The sequence below is a fragment of the Oncorhynchus clarkii genome, chromosome 17, assembly GCF_045791955.1.
Source record: "Oncorhynchus clarkii lewisi isolate Uvic-CL-2024 chromosome 17, UVic_Ocla_1.0, whole genome shotgun sequence".
In the NCBI taxonomy this organism is placed as follows: domain Eukaryota; kingdom Metazoa; phylum Chordata; class Actinopteri; order Salmoniformes; family Salmonidae; genus Oncorhynchus; species Oncorhynchus clarkii.
Window position 1 is genome coordinate 17,829,462 of NC_092163.1, and position 20,826 is coordinate 17,850,287.

Genomic DNA, 20,826 nt, shown 5'->3' on the forward strand with positions numbered 1-20,826 from the left:
AAAAAAAACGTTTTTGGCAGAACGGCTGTGACGCTGGTGTTGCCAAAACAGAAATTAAGATGCAGTACAATAAAGTAACGTGGTAATATCCTTCACTATGAGAGATTGTCTTTTCACCTTGGTTTACAGTACCTTGATCGGATGATGCAGTGATATGCTAATGAGTCTTCAAATCCAGTTTATTTATTTTTTTACCCCTTTCTATAATCCAACGCACAGTGCTTGGAAACTAATACTAGAAACCTGATCTTGACGGCTGTATATAACGGGGTTGGGGACCGCTGGTCTAACTGCAATTCATGCATTGATGTAATGTGTAAGCATTTTCTACAAAGAAATAATGCTGACATCATTCGACCAATGTGTAGTAACGTTTTTTGTATCTCTTTGTAGGCTACTAAAATGGTGTTTGGGGTTCAGAGCTCCCCTAGCAACTACATTACTGCTGTGTGAAGTTTACAACCAAGTTACTGAGGGGTGTGGGTATGAACTTGACCATAAATAGATCAGGTTACTGTAAATAACTTCGAGAACTGGTGAAGATCACAATTGTCTATTTATATAGAAGTTCCCATATCAAATGTACATTTTTAGGATGACGTGATTAATATAGGCCCAGTGTTTCTTGTTTGTATTCAATTATGAATGTGCTACTTTCCCTGCACCGTAGGCGGCGCCAGTGGCTGTTTAGGTGTGAGAGACCCCGGAAAACGGAAGAAGTGAACTTTACACTGACTGGTTCGTTAGTTACTGGCAAAACAATAACCATTACTAAATCTGTGCTCGGAAAAATGTGCTGGTGAGTAGCTAATTTTCTTGTTCCACAAACCTGCTAAATATTGTGATAATAGTAATTGTTGCTTCTCGTCGCCCCGGAAAGTTGTTTGTGCTAGACAACTAACGTTAACGTTAGATAGCAATGTAACGTTAATTTAGCGTAGCCAGTTAGCAAGCTAGCCAGCTTGCTCGGATGAAGAACGCTGGCAGCAGTAGCTTGCTCCTTGCAAGGCTGATGAAATGTAGCTATGTTCATATCAAGTGAAAGCTATTTGCATATGTGTTGTTAAATATATGATTTTTGCATATAGTCGACTAGCAACAACAAAAATACTCACTTGACGTTTCGCTATCTAGCTAAAGTGTCCACATCATGGCCACGCGCTGTCAAACGTTGGAAAGCAAACAATTGCTTTAGGACTATTCTGCGTTAGCGCATAACTGAGTCTAGTTTTATAAGCTATTTTGTTAATGGGATTAGCCAGTCTGTGGCTGCTCTAATAACTAATTCACAGGCCAGCGATTTAGACGGACATGTGCAAGTGAGCATTAGCCAGCAGTCAATGCAAGGCAGACAGATAGGGTGGGCGTAACGTCTTTACAGATGGCTACTCAACAAGTAACTGCTAAACATGTGTAGTATAGTACAAGGTTGCAGAGGTCACACATTGCTAATCTTTAGAAGAAGCTAGCTTGCTACTGTATTTATAGAGCATGGCTTGTAGCCAATACAGTGCTCTACAGACAGGAGGTGTCAGTTTTCTAAACATCCCTTAAAAGTCAATTGGCAGTCTGACACTATGTTCTGGCTGAAGACCATATTTCCCCCTTGAGGATTTGCCCTGTACAAGCTTTATCATGCTTATACTGTACTGTAGGTAATGCATTTGTTTCTGTGTTGCCCTTCAGGTTATCAACAGATGGTAGAAGGTGGGTGTTGTCCAGTTGGTGACTCTGACCATCCATCTACACTATGGTGCTGTGCAGCAGCCTGCTGGTTGTGGCGTTCCTCCTGTCTCAGACTGGGGGGTTCCTGCACTCTTTGGAAGAGGATGCCCTTCCTAAGGAGTGGGTCCTGCTCCACGTGGTGCAGGGCCACATCGGGGCGGGGAACTACAGCTACCTGCGGCTCAACCACGACGGCAAGATCATCCTGCACATGCGCAGCCTCAAGGGGGACGCAGATCTGTACGTCTCGGACAAAACTCTGCGGCCCAGCTTCGACACCTACAAGCTGCAGTCGGTCACCTGCGGCCAGGACGTGGTCGTAGTGCCTGGAGACTTTGTGAGGCCCGTGGGGATTGGCATTTATGGCCACCCGTCGCACCAGGAGAGCGAGTTTGAGATGAGGGTGTTTTACGATCAGACTTCCCTCCAGGACCCGTTCGATAAAAGGTCGTACCCCTCTGAGGAGGAAGGGGGGAAGCAGAGATATGCTCCAGAGGATGACTTTGAGGAAGAGGAGTCCATCTTCTGGACTATTTTAATCGGGATTCTCAAGATTATACTTGAAATTTTGTTCTAAGAAATGTGTGCTGCTGCTTTCTGCCATGTGCATTAAGAATGAGGATACTTGTGGTATATTTGAGCTGAGCGCATGCGTTAATCTCTGGGCCTGGTTTGCCAAAAACATTTTAAGGCTAAGTTCATCTTAGAACCATAGGATGCTTTTGGGAAACCTGGGCCTGGCATTGGTGATCTGAAATTAACCTGAGGGGAAGAAGCTGAAAAATCTAAGGGAATATATTTTTTTACATTTCGTAATTCAACTGATTGTCTTTTGATTAATGACAAAGGCAATGCCTCAATTACGTTGCTTGTCAATCAGCCTCTAGGCTGAGGCATACCTCTGTGAAAAAAATATTGAATCAAACCACTAGTATTTGCATATCTATATCAATTTTGCCATCTGATTTAAATGACTGGGTTATGTTCTGTATCTATGGACGCAAGCCAGACATCTTAGGTTGCTACCCAGACAGGCTGGTCATTAATTCTATCGGTTACCAGTTACCCAGTCGTTCACTTCTTTTGTTCTGTATCTGTGGACGCAACCCAGTCGTTCATTCGAAATGTTCCATTGCCATGCTGGCTGGCAACATTGTTATCCCTTGCTTGCTAGCTAGCCAACTACGGTTAACTTAGTCACGTCAAACAGCGCAACCAGAATAACAGCAAAGTAACTGCGTTTGTTTAAGCTGTTTTCCAGAGACATTTCTCGTCAGGACACTGTTCAGAGGAGTAAGCTAACAAGCCCTTCAAACTGAAGCTGGAAAGACTACAAACTAGCTGCATTTCGTTTTACCGATCCTATTGACATTTCTTTGTGTATATCCATAAAAATTATGCGAGTTGATTCATGATTTCGACTGGCTGAGAAAAGCTTCCTGCCTGCCTGCCAACTCCCGACACAGTTCATTACTATGGGATAGCTGGAGATCAAATTTCTATTTTGAAACCATGTTGCAAATGTCAGAGATGGACAGCAAGGTGTATACAAGTCTCCGCTGTTGAAAATCAACTGCTAGTCGAAAATAAATGGGAGATAGGTATTTCAACGTCATAGCTTTAGCCGGTGCTAATTTTTGGAATAGACACCGGCTGGAATGCATCCCAAAACACCAGGCAGAGAGAGCGTTCACTAAGTGTGTCGTTGAGGCATGTCGATACTGATAGGATCGGAATAAATACAACGCTGCTCTCTGATCAGCTTTCTCCATTCAAATCTTACCTTAACATTCTAATTATTCCACGATACTGACGATGGATCAGCTCACAGAAAGATATCACATATGACTAAAATATTAGGCAAACCAAGATTTGGCACAACGTGAAATGTATATTAAGACAAATTACAGACAGTATCATACAAGTAGCAAAATGGAACTCATTTGATTGAACATGAAATGTATTTCAATATGATTTAAAATGGGTCTATATCCTACTTACTGTAGGCTATTTATATTTTAATGCAGTTATCTCGGTTTTAATTTGAAGCGTGTTTTTATACCTCGCTTGTTTGTATCAATTGCAAAGATGTTGGCATCTTTGTATTTGTAGTGAACTCCGTTCTGAAGTTCTCAGCAGTCAGAGGCAAATAAACTGTGATTTTATGTTTAGTGGAGATATGTGTATCAAGTGACGCCGGAGGGCAAGTAGCATCTAACGATGTTCTTAGCTGTGCTACGAGTGGTCTGAGCCAGGCATTCGATTACAAGCATTTAAGTCCAAAGATACTTTTTGGAAACCGCTCAGAGATTTAACGATGCGCCTACAAAGGTTATAACGATGAACTTCGCCTTAAGATGTTTTTGTGAAACCGGGCCCTGTTCAATAGGTTCCAAATGGGAACAAATTACTTGAAGTGGAGGCGGCAGGCACTACCTGAAACTTTTCAATAGGAATGATCTTTTGCGTTTCCATTTGAAAATGTTTGCTCCCATGTGTGCCTAATGAACAAGACTCTAAATTGGTGTCCTGGGTCTGAATTATGCAACAACTAAATATCAGTACACCAGAGAGCAGAGATGTTCAACAGTGCCTTTTGATCTGTCAAGTCTTGGGTGAATGGCAATGCAACATCTCATGCAAATGGAGTCATTTTATAAGATTTTCAAATAAAGATGTATCTTTGCAAAATACCTAGTGTCAGATTGTCTGTCTGGGATATCACAATATTTTTGTAAAATGAATTCAGATTCACTAAGTGCAATGATTATCCCAGTTTGTTCACTTGACCATATCAGACTCTGAAATGCATATAGGTTTCTCTTACAAGCAATATTTGTACATTTTTCTTAACATTATGCATGCATGAACACACATCTGACATGAGGCAAAAGCAAGAAGAGCACCCTGCTCCACACACTCGAGGGTGTCCAAGTTTAACTAATATTAGATCGTTTCTCGAGCGTCCTACAGGTTTCATTCCATGGAGGTTGCTGTTTTCCCAGTTGCTAAACTTTTTTAAACATTTTTTTAATGAACACAAATACAAAAACAAATATACAAACAAGAGTACATACACCTAATAGGCGGGCATTGCATATCGAATACATTTTCAGTTTGTCAAAGTTATGGTGGGTATTGCTTTTTTGTTTTTACATTTACTGATTTCAAAATATAATTTAAATAATGTGAAGAGGGGTTTGTTTTTTGCCCACTTCATTTGATGGATAAAGGATCTTCCAAGAAAAATAAAAAATGAACCAGTTAAATCAAGGTCCATATCATTTTGGATCAAAATAAAACAGTCTAAGATTATCATTATTAGTCGTTTCTTTTAAAATAAAATCTATCTCCTCTTGACGCAAGAACAGTCCCAAAATAAATGGTCAGTTGATAAACTCGTCGGCAGTGATCCTGTTACCTGCCTCCATTTTGTGTTGGACGGCCCATTTCCGGGTTTCCGAGTTCTGAAGGGAGAATCTCGCTTTGCTTGCTGGTCAAGACGAGAGCAGAATAAAAAGTACATGAAATAGGATATAAACTGGAGATACGCGTACCTCGAATTAGCTTATGCACATAAATATAACTTGTTTACAGCCTTAGTTAAAACGCCAGCTAAATTCCACTTGACAGCTGTCGCGAGTAAACAGTAACTTAGCTAGCAAGCTAACTTTGGGTATCGGATTTAGTTGATTTCGCTAGCAAACAATTTAGCTGCTAGTGTCCCCCAGTTTTGTATTTGATTTTCTAAGCAAGTAACCAAGAGAGCCGCCTACTGCCTGGGATTGTGTTAACTAGCAAACTTACCACAACTGCAACTGTGTCCATTCATGTTGTTATTGAAGACGAGACTCAAATCCTTCGAGACAGGGTAAGTCACTGCCAATCCACCCAGCTGACTTTCGTTAGATCAACATGTTATCCAGATAATGGCTAGTTAACACACCTTATATACATGTTTCTTATATTGCTACATTAATTCAAACAGTAATGCACAGTTAGGTAGTTCAACTTTTAGGCCAAGAGGAAGGAATTGCATTTTTTTCTAACTTGCATGTTTTTGGGCTCGCTCACCTGTCACCTCTTGTAGATTGACGGAGTGTGCATAGACATTGGCTAGCGACTCGAGAACACTTCTGATTTGGAATGTTCCCTTGTCAAATCTGTGCTTACAGTTCAGTAACAAACTCCGTCACATTTTCTGCATATCATAAAGTGAAATTCAAGTGACACTTCTGACTCATGCCTGCACGTTTTAGGGTTGCTAGTTTGTTTTATATGACGTTAGGCCCAGAATAGTTAATGACATCATGCATTTTTTCCCCCCTCATTTATTTACCCGTCCACAAAAGCATATAACTCAGTTGGTCACATTAGGTTGGAGAACGAGCTGTACACCTCCCCTACCTTGTAAGAATGTCATAAAACCTCAGACATAGGATTCACATTGTAGTCCATTGGCAATTCTCCAAGTAGGCGCATGTACAGGTGGTAACTGCCAAAATAATGAAAACACTACAGTAAATCAGGAAAGCAAGTGCTTCCACACAGGTGTGGAAGCACTTATCCTGTGTTAGTTAAGCAATTAACATCCCATCATGCTTAGGGTCATGTACAAAAATGCTGGGCAGGCCATTATTTTGTCTACCATGGCTATGCCCCCAGAGGATGACAATGCCCTGTGTGGAAGCATGAGTGGTCACTGAATGGTTTGATGAGCATGAAAATGATGTTACCCATATGCCATGGCTGCCTCAGTCACTAGATCTCAACACAATTTAACATTTATGGGAGATTCTAGAAACATTTTGATAGGTGTAAATGGTTGGTGCCGGTAGTGTAAAAACAATAACATCAAATACTGTCAATTGATGAGTTATGAAGTGGTGGGCTGTGCTGTCCACTCGGTTTCGCTCGAGGTAGCAACTTACAACGGCTGCTACGTTTCCGTTCCTTATCGCCTCACTGGCAAGCTCACCCGATGACATTCCATTTGTTTCCCTCTTCTGTGAAAACCTTTTCAAACACTCTTGACAGGTAGCTTGTGGAATGGAGTTAAGGGGTGAGCGAAGGAGGGTGGGGTTTGCCGCGCGGCCTAGCTCAACGTGCTGTATGTCTGTATTCACAATGAGCTCCGCCCAGCCAGCGAACTGGTTTGGGGAGCTCTCCTGAGCTGAATCATTCTAGAGTGAGTATATGCATGTAGAATTTGAGGATAGCTGTTTTTAGTGTGGGCCACGCCACCATTGTAGTCAACAACTACTAATAGAGGTGAATTGTAATGGTCCTTAAACCGATGTCCCAATGATATCTTGACTTGCCTGAATTCCATACAGTCTACCAATGTACATCCTTGTTGTGTCATGATTGACAATTTTACTCTATACCCAGTTCAGTTCAGGAGTGTTAATTTTTGACCCTGTTGTGTGCATTTAATTGAGCCGAGTCTCCCCTCTGTCTTGTTTCGCAGGAGTTTGAGGGTGTACCCAGAGCTGAGACGGTGAACAAACCTCCTCCCCAAGGTGCCCACAGAGGGACAGGATGCCCGTCCCTCCTCCTCCCCCTCCTCCTCCAGGACCCCCCCCTCCCCCCACCTCCAACCAGGTCAGTCCAGCTCCTAAACCGATGTTCAAAACATGACAAAACTCAGAAGTCCTCTGAAGGGTTTCTAGAGATTCATGATTACATGATAAAATAACTGAAGTCACTCATTATTTGCTGTTGTATTGTTAAGGATGATACGACACCTTCTGATGTTAGATACTATGCCTAATATATTATTATGCCCACATTTCCCATAGTATGATTTCTAGGGTTGATATGCCATGTTTATAAAGGCTTCAATTTAATGATGCAGTTTTTACCTTTTTAAACAAATCCAAACACAAACCAAGAAGGTCCAAGCTGGCCAAACACACACCCACGCAGGCACCATGTGGATTACTATCGACTTGCACCATAATGCTGCATTGCCATCTACTTTATCTGTTGCTATAACGACAGTACGGTATGCAGTTCATGTTATCATTTGCGTGGTCAACCTAACTAACATGGTGGTTTGCGCTTATCCTCTCCTCAGGCGAACACTAGAGCACCTAAGTTGAATCGGGATGAGGCGAAGGGGAGAGGAGCGTTGCTCTCTGACATCTCCAAAGGAGCCAGGCTGAAGAAGGTTGGAGTGGTCAATGACCGAAGTGCACCTATTATAGAGAGTAAGTAGCGTAGTAAACATATAGGAGATAGAAACTAACTTTTGCACTTTCCTCAATTCCCACTGACACACACTCACACACAGACTTTATACATACATAGTACCAGTCAAAAGTTTGAACACACCTACTCATTCCAGAGTTTTTATTTGTACTATTTTCTACATTGTAGAATAATAGTGAAGACATCAAAACTATTAAATAACACATATGGAATCATGTAGTAATCAAAAAAGTGTTAAACAAATCAAAATATATTTTTGATTCTTCAAAGTAGCCACTTTGCCTTGATGACAGCTTTGCACACTTTTGGCATTCTTTCAACCAGCTTTCAACCAGCTTCATGAGGTAGTCACCTGTAATGCATTCCAATTAACAGGTGTGCCTTGTTAAAAGTTTATTTGTGGGATTTCTTTTCTACTTAATGCGTTTGAGCCAATGAGTTGTGTTGTGACATGGTAGGGATGGTATACAGAAGAGTGCCCTATTTAGTAAAAGACCAAGTCCATATTATGGAAAAAAGACAACTAAAATAAGCAAAGAGAAATTACAGTCCATCATTACTTTAAGAAATGAAGGTCAGTCATTCCGGAAAATGTCAAGAACTTTGAAAGTTCTTCAAGTGCAGTCGCAAAAATCATCAAGCGCTATGATGAAACTGGCTCTCATGAGGACCGCCACAGGAATGGAAGACCCAGAGTTACCTCTGCTGAAGCAGCCTCAGAAATTGCAGCCCAAATAAATGCTTCACGGAGTTCAAGTAACAGACACATCTCAACATCAACTGTTCAGAGGACACTTTGAATCAGTCCTTCATGGTCGAATTGCTGCAAAGAAACCACTACTAAAGGACACCAATAATAAGAAGAGACTTGCTTGGGCCAAGAAACACGAGCAATGTACATTAGGCCGGTGGAAATGTTTCTTTTTGGTCTGAGTCCAAATTTGAGATTTTTAGTTCCAACCTCTGTTTTCGTGAGACGCATAGTAGGTGAACGGATGATCTCCGCATGTGTGGTTCTCACCATGGAGCATGAAGGAGGAGGTGTGAGGGTGCTTTGCTGGTGACACTGTCAGTGATTTTATTTAGAATTCAAGGCACACTTATCCAGCATGGCTACTACAGCATTCTCCAGCAATGAGTTGGACCGCGGTGTGAAGGAAAAGCAGCCAACACGTGCTCAGCATATGTTGGAACTCCTTCAAAACTGTTGGAAAAGCATTCCATGTGAAGCTGGTTGAGTGAATGCCAAATATATACTTTAATTATAATTTTTTTGAAATAGTTTTTTGGTTACTACATGATTTCATAGTTTTGATGTCTTCACTATTAATCTACAATGTTAATATTAATATTAATCTACAAAAACCCTTGAATGAGTAGTGGTCCAAACTTTTTTGACTGGTACTATACATGCAAAATTCCTTGCCACAAAGCTTTCAACAATATAAATGCAAGCATTATCAACACAACAGTGTAACAAGGACATTTGTACCTCTGCTTTCCCCAGAACCAAATGAAAGTGGTGGTGGCTGTGGTAGAGGAGGAGGGAGCAGTGGTGGGTCAGGGGGAGGCCCTGGAGGACTTTTCGCTGGGGGCATGCCAAAACTACGATCAGTTGGAGCTGGAGGTAAGCAGAATTCACAAAATAGGATTAGAATGTAAATGGGGCCCTATAAACTCAGCTTTATTTTTTGCCTGGTTCTGTTTAGTTAAATTTGTTTTTCAGTTTTTCAGTTGCTAGCTGTGCCACTAGAGATCCTGGTTCGAGTCCAGGCTCTGTCGCAGCCGGCCACAACCGGGAGACCCATGGGGCAGCAAACAATTGGCCCTGCGTCATCCGCGTTAGGAGAGGGTTTGGCTGGCAGGGATGTCCTTGTCCCATCACCCTCTAGCAACTCCTGTGGCTGTCCAGGCGCAATGCACTCTGACATGTTCACCAGGTGCACAGTGTTTCTTCCGAGTGACTGCCTCCCGGGTTAAGCGGGCATTGTGTCAAGAAGCGGTGCGGTTTGGTTGGATCGTGTTTCGGAGGATGCATGGCTCTCGACCTCCGCGAGTCCGTACGGGAGTTGCAGCGATCAGACAAGACTGTAACTAACAATTGGATACCACAAAATAGGGGAGGAAAAAGGGGTAACTTTTTTTTTTTTTTCCCCCAGGTTTGTTTTCACGCTCAATCACACTTTAAATGTGCACAATGCAGAAATAGCTCTGCCATTTCCTGGTTACTAAAATTCTAATAGTCAAATAAAATTTTATTTGTCACATGCACGGAATACAACAACCTTACTGTGAAATGCTTACATACGAGCCCTTAACCAACAATGCCGTTAAATAAATAGTTAAGAAAATATTTACTAATTTATCGCATAATTTCAAGAAACTATAGTATAGAGAATCATTGTACCATCTAAAACGCTGTGAAATCTTTTCCATAACCAAAAATATGGTATTTTCAGCTGTTTGAAGCTGGTGTGAATAGAACACAGAACAGATTTACCACTTAAACTTGCTTTCAATAAGAATAACATGTGTAACTCACATTTCTATGTGAATTTGGTCAGGTCGCCCCCAAAAAGTTACATATTGCAGCTTTAATAGAAAAAACAAATTGGATGTTCTAAGTCCACAGCAATGCTTATTTAGATTATTGGGTGTAGTTTAATGCAAGTTCGCACCAGCAAGAGACTGTTGTTCAGCAACGTTTCTGTAGAAAGTTGCAGAGTTTGCAAAACAAATGGCCACTGGATTGATGCAAATAATCATATCATTCTGTCAGGTAGGGATAGGCTACTTTGTAGTTAACGTTTAATTGGGAAGGTTTTTGGGAGAGCCTTTCCATCTCTACCAGAAGAAGGTTATCGTTGGCATCATTGCTAACGGCTACACAACGTGTAGACATAGACGGGCGTTCCTGTGCCATTTCAGGAAGTTGAATGAAAATTCAGGATCACTGATGCATTTTTTTTCAGGTCTTATGATTAACTTGGGCAAATTAATGACTAAGTTCAATAAAAAAAAATGAATATTGTTGAATTCCATTTTGTCTGGATTCCGTCCACGTTCTCCACAACATGGATTTTATAGGGCCCTATATAAATACACCACTATAAATATACTGCAGAAACAGACTGGCACCCAGGCAACTAGATGTTCTACATTTGCTATGAATCTTGACGTGAATGGGTGTATTTATGCATAGTGTTCTAAGATGTGTGTTTCTATGCCTTCCTTCCAGACGCCTCAGTGGGCAGACCCGCCCTGCGTCCCCCAGGCTCCAGACCTGCAGCCCCCCGGCCCACCCCAGGCCGCTCTACCTCCCCCTCCCCAGGAGACAAACCCTCCCCAAGTGACAAACCTTCACCCCCGGAGCCCCAGCGCTCCCACCGCCCCTCTCTCCCCGACATCTCCCGCCCCTCAACCAGTGCCAGCTCCTCCCACTCCTCCAGTGGGGGCATGAAGCACAGTACTTCAGGCTCAGCTCCGCCCCCTCCTTCAGGCATGAAACATAGCACATCAGCCCCACCCGCTCCACCTTCTTCAACAGGGGCCATGAAGCCCAGCACATCCGTCCCAGCTCCTCCCCCGCCATTTAACCGAGGTGGTTACCGCAGCAATGCCCCGTCAACCCCGCAACAAAAGGCCCCAGTAGGCATCAGCAACAGCCGGGAGAAGCCCCTCCCCCCGCCGCCCCAAAGAGGCCCGGCTCCGCCCAGTTCTGGCCCTCCTCCTTCATCAAGACTGCCTCCTTCCTCCACGCGGCCGCCCACTGGTGGGTCCTCGGCGCCCCCTCCGCCCCCACCTTACAGGCACTCCTCTGGGGGCACCTCCAACGGCCCCATGGGGGACCATGGTGGAGATGGGGCTCCGAAACTTCCCCAGAGGCACAACTCTCTGCACAAGAAGAACACCTCAGGCGGAAGCTACGGCGGACGCAATCATGCACCTCCTCCACCCCCCTCGCCATCTCCAGGACTTCCAGGCGTTGGCAGACCACCCCCACCTGCCAGGGAGCCCCCCAGCAAGAGATCAGGTACTAGAAGATCAATCCTTTCTTCCACACACAATTTCATGGTCGGAAAGGATGGGTAGTAGCCATAGTCTTAGACATCTCAACATTGTTTATGTCCCATTATGCTGTCCGAGCATTGGAGTCAATTTTCTGAAACCTGTTGGAACAGGTATGAAGCCAAGGTTGCAGATTTTACTGCCACCTGCAGTTATAGAATGTTTGCTCACAAGTATACAGTGCATTCTGAAAGTATTCAGACCCCTTGACTTTTTCCACATTTTGTTACATTACAGCCTTATTCTAAAATTGATTAAATAGTTATTTCCCCTCATCAATCTATACACAATACCCCATAATGACGAAATGTTTTCAAATTCATGCATTTTAAATATCAAATGTATGTAAGTATTCATACCCTTTACTCTGTACTTTGTTGAAGCACCTTTGGCAGCCTTGAGTCTTCTTGGGTATGATGCACCTGTATTTGGGGAGTTTCTCCCATTCTTCTCTGCAGATCCTCTCAAGCTATTTTCAGGTCTCCAGAGATGTTCGAAGTCCCGAAGCCACTCCTTCATTGTCTTGGCTGTGTGCTTAGAGTAGTTGTCCTGTCTGAGGTCCTGAGCTCTCTGGAGCAGGTTTTCATCAAGGATCTCTCTGTACTTTGCTCCGTTCATCTTTCCCTCGATCCAGACTAGTCTCCCAGTCCCTGTCGCAGAAAACATCCCCACAGGATGATTCTGCCACCACCATGCTTCACCGTAAGGATGGTGCCAAGTTTCTTCTAAATGTGATGCTTGGCATTCAAGCCAAAAAGTTCAATCTTGGTTTCATCAGACCATAGAATCTTGTTTCTCATGGTCTGAGTCTTTAGGTGCCTTTTGGCAAACTCCAAGCGCACTGTCATGTGCCTTTTACTGCGGAGTGGCTTCAGTCTAGCCACTCTACTATAAAGGCCTGATTGGTGGAGTACTGCAGAGATGGTTGTCCTTCTGGAAAATTCTCTAGAGCTCTGTCAGAGTGACCATCGGGTTCTTGGTCACTTCCCTGACCAAGGCCCTTCTTCCCCAGTTGCTCAGTTTGGCTGGGTGGCCAGCTCTAGGAAGAGTCTTGGTGGTTCCAAACTTCTTCCATTTAAGAATGATGAAGGCCACTGTGTTCTTGGGGGCCTTCAATACTGCAAATGTTTTTTGGTACCCTTCCCCATATCTGTGCCTCGACACAATCCTTTCTCTGAGCTCTACGAACAATTCCTTCGACCTCATGGCTTGGTTTTTGCCCTGACATGCACTTTCGACTGTGGGATCTTATATAGACAGGTGTGTGTCTGTGCCTTTCCAAATCATGTCCAATCAATTGAATTGACCACAGGTGGACTCCAATCAAGTTGTAGAAACATCTCAAGGATGATCAATGGAAAACGGATGCACCTGAGCTCAATTCCGAGTTTCATAGCGAAGGGTCTGTTTTTTATTTTGTATAAGTTTGCAAACATTTCTAAACCTGTCATTATGGGGTATTGTGTGTAGATTGTAATTTAATCAATTTTAGAACAAGGCTGTAATGTAACAGTGGAAAAAGTCAAGGGGTCTGAATAATTTTGGAATGCACTGTAATTTATTGGCTGATCCCTCCTGATGACCCGGATGGAGTCATGTGATCCTTACTTAACCATAGAAAGTCCTCAATGGCAATGCTAAATTGGGCTTTAGGGCACTAGAGTCGTCTATCTATCTATCCATCTATGGTAATTAGGTCTGACCCCATTTAGTCGATTGTTTGGTAGATAGGCTGATGGTCGACCAAGATTTTGTTGTTGTTGTTGTTGTTAAGCAGTGGCAAATATGTTTTTAAAAATCATGTCCGATTCATGCCTGTCTGAGTGGACTAATCCATTACGGCGGCTGCAGGAATGGCACACCAGTAGTACATTACCGTTAATTCCCATTTCTAATCTGCAATGATTGTTTGGTTACGGTCATTTCTGTTAATGCAGTCATTAAATTATTATTACGGTCTTACTGTTCTCGTTGTAGGAGTGGACACATTGTTTGCAGAGCACACAACCTAGGCTACACTTGTGAAGTTTTGGTTTATTTCATTAGATTTACAAGTTGTCAATGTGTTCATTGTATTTTGTTTGGAGTGCTATTGTCAATCTTGAGTAAGGACACGCACCTGATTTATACATTTAGAAGTAGGACAAGTCTACCTGGCCTGCTGCAAATGTAGGCCTATAAATGTGGCTATTTGGGGATCTGATACCATTTCTGATTTTCTTAACTCGCCATCACTGTGGAGCATCTCAAAGTATATTTTTCTTCGCCTCAAACAGCAAGTTAAGTCTATTTTTACATCCATTGAGAATGACAATAATTCCTCAATGTACCTATTTGAACCATCTTTCTCCCTTTCGATTATCCTACCACTCAGCATGAGGGGGGAAAAATCATGTTCAAACCCAGTGGACACATCATAAAATAGACCTAAGGATGACTTCTTAGCCCTTGCGCAAATAGCCTACAGCTGTGTCTGTCTGTCTGGAGCTCACTGGTGTGGGAAACTCTGAGCGCCAAGAATATTTTATACACTGTTGCAAGTTTGCTAGTTAATGGAAAAGGTTGCCGACCACTTGTGTCGTCTTACTGGCAGCTCGGGGGGTTGATTTGGAATTGAACGTTTTGAATACGCAGCCGCATATTGTCATTAGACGGCTGAGGCCTTTGCCATGAGGCCTCCTGGTTTCTCTGCATTCCATGAGTTCTCTGGAATATTCTGGCATTCCTTGCGCTCTCGTTCTCTCTCTTTGACAGCTTACAGTATCTTGTCTTTATTGCAACTTGACCAGTCCTGATTGCTTGGGCATGGTCTGTTATTTAAGGATATGCAGTGAATTTGGAAAGTATTCAGACCCCTTTCATTTTTTCCATGTTTTGTTACGGCACAGCTGCCTTCTAAAATAGATGAGGGCAAAAATGATTTCATCCATCTACACACATTACCCCATAAGGACAAAGCAAAACAGGTTTTTGGACATTTTTGCAAATGTAAAAAACGATACCTTATTTACTTAAGTATTCTGACCCTTTGCAATGAAACTCAATTGAGCTCAGGTGCATCCTGTTTCCATTGATCATCCTTGATGTTTCTACAACTTGATTGGAGTACACCTGTGGTAAATTCAATTGATTGTACATGATTTGGAAAGGCACACCTGTCTATATAAGGTCCCGCAGTTGACAGTGTACAGTTGAAGTCTGAAGTTTACATATACCTTAGCCAAATACATTTAAACTCAGTTTTTCACAATTCCTGACATTTTAATCCTAGTAAAGATTCCCTGTATTAGGTCAGTTAGGATCACCACTTTATTTTAAGAATGTGAAATGTCAGAATAATAGTGGAGAGAAGGATTTTTCAGCTTTTATTTATTTCATCACATTCCCAGTGGGTCAGAAGTTTACATGCACTCAATTAGTATTTGGTAGCATTGCCATTAAATTGTTTAACTTGGGTCAAACGTTTCGGGTAGCCTTCCACAAGCTTCCCACAATAAATTGGGTGAATTTTGGCCAATTCTTCCTGACAGAGCTGGTGTAACTGAGTCAGTCCCATTTGCGACCATGCTTTAACTTCCTGACTAATGTCTTGAGATGTTGCTTCAATATATCCATATAATTTTTGTTCCTCATGACGCCATCTATTTTGTGAAGTGCACCAGTCCCTCCTGCAGCAAAGCACCCCCACAACATGATCCTGCCACCCCCGTGCTTCACGGTTGGGATGGTGTTCTTCAGCTTGCAAGCCTCCCCCTTTTTCCACCAAACATAACGATGGTCATTATGGCCAAACGGTTCTATTTTTGTTTCATCAAACCAGAGGACATTTCTCCAAAAAGTATGATCTTTGTCCCCATGTGCAGTTGCAAACCGTAGTCTGGCTTTTTATGGCTGCCTTTTCAGGTATCTGAGCGGCCTTTCAGGTTATGTCGGTATAGGACTCGTTTCACTGTGGATATAAATACTTTTGTACCTGTTTTCTCCAGCATCTTCACAAGGTCCTTTGCTGCTCTTCTGGGATTGATTTGCACTTTTCGCACCAAAGTACGTTCATCTCTAGGAGACAGAACGTGTCTCCTTCCTGAGTGATATGACAGCTGCGTGGTCCCATGATGTTTATACTTGCCTACTATTGTTTGTACAGATGAATGTGGTAACTTCAGGCGTTTTGAAAATTGCACCCAAGGATGAACCAGACTTGTGGAGGTTTCTTGTTAACAAGAAATTTGTGGAGTGGTTGTAAAAAAAGTTTTAATCACTCCAACCTAAGTGTATGTAAACGTCTGACTTCCACTGCATATCAGAGCAAAAACCAAGCCATGAGGTCGAAGGAATTGTCCATGGAGCTCAGTGACAGGATTTTCGCGGCACAGATCTGGGGAAGGACAACCATCTCTGCAGCCCTCCACCAAACAGGCCTTTGAGGTAGAGTGGCCAGACGGAAGCCACTCCTCTGTAAAAGCCACATGACAGGCCGCTTGGAGTTGATTTGGAAAAGCACACACCTGTCTATATAAGGTCCTACAGTTCGTGTATATCAGAGCAAAAACCAAGCCGTGGGGTCGAAGGAATTGTCCGTAGAGCCCCGAGACCGGATTGTGTTGATGAACAGATCTGGGGAACGGTACCAAAAAATGTCTGCAGCATTGAAGGTCCCCAAGAACACAGCGCCCTCCATCATTCTTAAATGGAAGAAGTTTGGAACCACCAACACTCTTCCGAGAGCTGGCCGCCTGGCCAAACTGAGCAATCCAGGCAGAAGGGCCTTGGCCAGGGAGGTGACCTAGAGCAACAATTGAATCAATTTTTGAATAAGGCTGTAGGGTAACAAATGTGGAAAACTCAAAGGATCCGAATACTTTCCAAATGAGCTATACCACTATTTTTCAGGTTACTGTAGAGTACAGTACATTCATTTTTCAGAAAGTTACAGGTTGGAAGGGATATTTTTGCACCTTAATTGCTGCTATGTGATTATTTTAATCAGGCATCATCATGGTCTTTACTATTGTGTGTGTTTGTTTGCTACCAATGCAGCCCCTTCTGCACCCAATCCTGGGTCACGAAACGGGGGTGGTGGGCAAGCCCCTCTTCCCCCGCCCCCCTACCGGATCCACAGTGCTATCACTCCCAACACCACCTCCTCGGAGCCACCCCACCACACCCGGGGGCCCAGGCCCCCTCCACCCCCTTCATCTTCCTCCCGCACCGGACCCCCGCCGCCTCCCCCGCCCATCCGCAACGGATACTCCTCATCCTCCAAGTCCAATATAGGTGAGTCAGTACAGGCTAATTTCCTCCATCTCCCAGTCCTGGTCCTCAGTGCCCCCCCATGGAAGTCCAGTTTTTGAGCAGCTGTCACTGCGTTTGATTAATATGTGATTGACGGCTTTTCATCGCTTTTTAGAATCTATCTTGTGTTGAGTATTAACCTCCACAGCCCTGAACACGGTCTACTTTGGATCACTATTGCCATTTTGTTAGCTCTCAAACCAACAGACATGTTGGAGACATTAGTAGCCTAGTTGTTGTTGGTAGTAGATTGTCAGGTATTATAGCCCCATATTCAAATGCCAGCTCAGTCATGCAAATGTCCCCCAGTAGTTCCTCTTGCATTGTGACCAATCCAGAGCGTTCATAGAGTTCATAGATTGCACAGTCAGATGAAAGTTTCCAGGAGAACTGACCGTTGTGCATGGCTTTGTTAATGGAAATGGACATTACTAGAGCAAGCTCGAAGTCAAAAATGCATGACTTCTAATTTGTTTATATGCAGGACCAATGCTAAAATGTTACTGTACTTTATTCATTATATTACTATACTAAGGTGTTGGCCTTAATTTGTTTGCTAGTTTAGTGTTATCTTGATTTACGGTGTTGTTGACCTTTACCTTTTCTGAACCCTCAGAGGATTTTGAGTCCAAGTTTGACTTCCACCCAGTGGAGGACTTCCCACCCCCTGAGGAATATAGGAATTTCACCAAGATCTACCCCAGCAAAAGCAATAAACCTGGACCAGGTACAGGCTTAGGCTTAATTCATTCTCCACACCACTGCCTGCATACATACTGTACACAACATCCAATATATGGCCTCTGCACTACTGTCACAATGTTATTACCATATGGAATGTCCGCTGGGATTGAGTTAAAGCGAATATGGGCTCTTTCAAATCGTCTTTCCGTGATTCCTCGCATTCTGTCGACTTGCCTCCTTTGCACTTGTATTGGAGAAGGTCCATGATCCCTCCCCTTCTCCAATTTGTTTTGAGAATGATGTGAGGAATTGAGAAAAGATTAATAGAAAAGAGCCACATGGTTGTTTTTTGGAGGTAAGAACTGACCTGATGTAACCTTTTGTTTCCTCTACTTCCTGTAGGCATGATCCGAGGAGTACCTCCAGCGCCACCGGTGGCTAGGTGAACTATGGAACTCGGGAACAAAATGACTTTAATTAATAACTCGGTCTAATCAGAGGACGCTCAGGGGAGTTGCGTGACACTCGAAACACATACAGGTCTAAACATAGACACTTTATATGACCACAAGGAAACAAGTCAACCCCAAACATTATAGAAAATTCAATAGTCTTGTTAGACGCTACGTTTTTATAAAGCCCTACACTACCAGTCACTCTCTTTTGCACAAACACTTCAGACACTTCTGTTTCAGCATGATAGAACAAATCCACTCTGAACTGAGGTGCTGAAGAACAGACCTGTTTGACTGTTGTGGACACAAGCGTTGCATTGATTATACTTTATAGCAGCAGGATCAACTAAGAATTCTGCATGTCATCTTTTGAAATGTGTGCATAATCCACGGTAATGATGTTGTTGACGATTTCCTGCGATTTATGAATGATGTTTTTAAAATGTTCTATGGTTAACTGCAGTAACTGTGCCATCAGTGGGAAAATATAGGACACACACCAACGTTGCCAACAATGCGCTGTGTCAATTGGTGTACGTGGTGTTTTTTTTAAATGCTGTGCTTCCAGTGCCCTGAGGAGAAGGTGTGTGTGTGTGTGTGGAATAAAATTCTCTCCCTTCTTGATGTGCCAATAGTTGGGTGGAGTAGAATGAGGGGCCTCTCACACTTAGAAAAGCTGTTGTTTGGATCACACAGAAATGGCTTAGTTTTTTGGTATCTTGTTTTTCATTACTTTGAGTAATGAAATGGGGACAGGAGAAATGACTTGAATGCTTGTCATGTTATGAGAGGTGGAGTCTTGCTGACAGTGAGTAACAGTCTTTACATTGTGTGAGGGGCATTCCCAATTAGATATTTTTAATTCTTCCTCATGGCATTGCTCTGTGGCAGCATAACCGCTTAACCGTGGCACCTATGATTGCCATGTTTTTACACTAGAGAACAGAAAGTGCTGCTCCGATTGGTTGCATTCTAGGTTTATCTGAAACAAAAACACTACGAAATGCTTCAGGGATCTGCCACTCTTCTTTAATGGGCATTAGCTGCCAAAGCTCCTTTACTTTATTGATCAAGGAATGCGTTTGAGAGTACTGTATGAAATTCTACTTTCACTTTATTCAATGCTGTCCCTGTTTCTTGCCACAAGGGGGTGATCATGGTTAAATTATTACCCTCATTCCTTTCTTTGGACCAAGGGTAGCTTTGTAGGGCTGTCAGTCATTCAACCCCATCTTTCAGGAGTTCCTTCAAGGAACAAAAAAAATGTAATCTCTTTTTTTTTTAAACTAAAATATTTGATTTTACTGCTGTTGGCCCTTTTGGAATAGACCGTATCATGGCCAGAGGGAAACAATAGTTCTTGAATTTTTAATGCATTCCTATGCAAGGAACAGTTTTGTATGTATTCTCACTTCTCGTTGGTAGCATCTAACCAAAATGGAAACACCTAAGTGCCAGAGGAATGTGTAGGGTGAAGTTGCTCCTAGATGCTGATTTGGGATCTGTTTTCTATATTCCCTACTAATGCTTAAGGTTAGGATTGGGGAAGGGAATCTTATCCTAGATCTGTACCTAGGGGAAACATCACCTGGAGCACCAGGGATCTATTTAGGCAGAGTAGGCCCCAGAAATGTCATCATGGTGGATTTCTATAATTTGTATGACTTATGAGCTCCTAAATGTGTGCTACCTATACTGTCATCACATTGTTGCATTGTTATTTCTGTTACGATTCCACTACAGTGAAAGAAGGCTTCATGAGAATAGATTCCTTTTCTCTTCTCCATTCCTTTTATGTAGTCCTCAGGCTGGTTGTTGCCTTACATATCTGTCATACTTATTGGTACCAGTGCATTTGTAAAAAAAAAATATATATATATATAATTTTTAATTATACTCACTTTTTATATTAAAAATGCAATAATTAATGTATATTTACATAAAGTATGAGGAATATGGAAATTGTAGTTATTAATATTTTAATGTTTGTAAAAAAGCTTGTAATATAGGGAGTAAAGTGATTAAAAGGTTTATCAACAGGCCAGTTGTGGGCGTTGTCTGACAGCCAGAGAGACTGGTCTCTTTGCAGCACTTCTCTATATGCCTGACTGTGTGTGTAACTTATGTAATTGATGGATATGTTCTGTCTCACACAGGTGAGTCATTGACTGTGGTTCTCACCCTGTTCATTCCTACCATGGTCATTTCACTTGTTAATCAACCATGTTTTATCATTTTGAAATAAATATATGATTTTTGGGGGGAAAAGGGGTACATGATTGTCCATTGTATTTTACTCTTTATCACCATGTCAATCATATTTTAAGCTTCTTGCAAATGCGATTTACAGTAATTTATTTTGGAAGTTAATGATTGATATAGCTGACAC

General features: G+C 42.5%; 2 protein-coding genes across 2 annotated transcripts; both read left to right on the forward strand.

The window, feature by feature from the left end:
• Positions 1-694: 694 nt before the first annotated feature.
• On the forward strand, positions 695-4,416 carry LOC139370405 (UPF0669 protein C6orf120 homolog). The gene is made up of 2 exons (XM_071109859.1): positions 695-799; positions 1,687-4,416. Exon 2 carries the CDS (start codon positions 1,751-1,753, stop codon positions 2,300-2,302), a length of 552 nt encoding a protein of 183 aa, XP_070965960.1. The 5' UTR covers positions 695-799; positions 1,687-1,750; the 3' UTR covers positions 2,303-4,416.
• A 773-nt stretch (positions 4,417-5,189) lies between these two features.
• LOC139370407 (WAS/WASL-interacting protein family member 2-like) lies at positions 5,190-20,306 on the forward strand. The gene is made up of 8 exons (XM_071109861.1): positions 5,190-5,596; positions 7,196-7,329; positions 7,805-7,937; positions 9,446-9,565; positions 11,177-11,971; positions 17,044-17,280; positions 17,915-18,025; positions 18,385-20,306. Exons 2-8 carry the CDS (start codon positions 7,267-7,269, stop codon positions 18,426-18,428), a joined length of 1,503 nt encoding a protein of 500 aa, XP_070965962.1. The 5' UTR covers positions 5,190-5,596; positions 7,196-7,266; the 3' UTR covers positions 18,429-20,306.
• The last annotated feature ends 520 nt before the right edge of the window (positions 20,307-20,826 follow it).

Coding starts and splice junctions, on each gene's coding strand:
- LOC139370405 (XM_071109859.1), top strand. CDS start 1,751: ATGGTGCTGTGCAGCAGCCTGCTGGTTGTGGCGTTCCTCCTGTCTCAG.
- LOC139370407 (XM_071109861.1), top strand. CDS start 7,267: ATGCCCGTCCCTCCTCCTCCCCCTCCTCCTCCAGGACCCCCCCCTCCC. Junction 7,330..7,804: donor CTCCCCCCACCTCCAACCAG/GTCAGTCCAGCT, acceptor TCCTCTCCTCAG/GCGAACACTAGAGCACCTAA. Junction 18,026..18,384: donor AAGCAATAAACCTGGACCAG/GTACAGGCTTAG, acceptor TACTTCCTGTAG/GCATGATCCGAGGAGTACCT.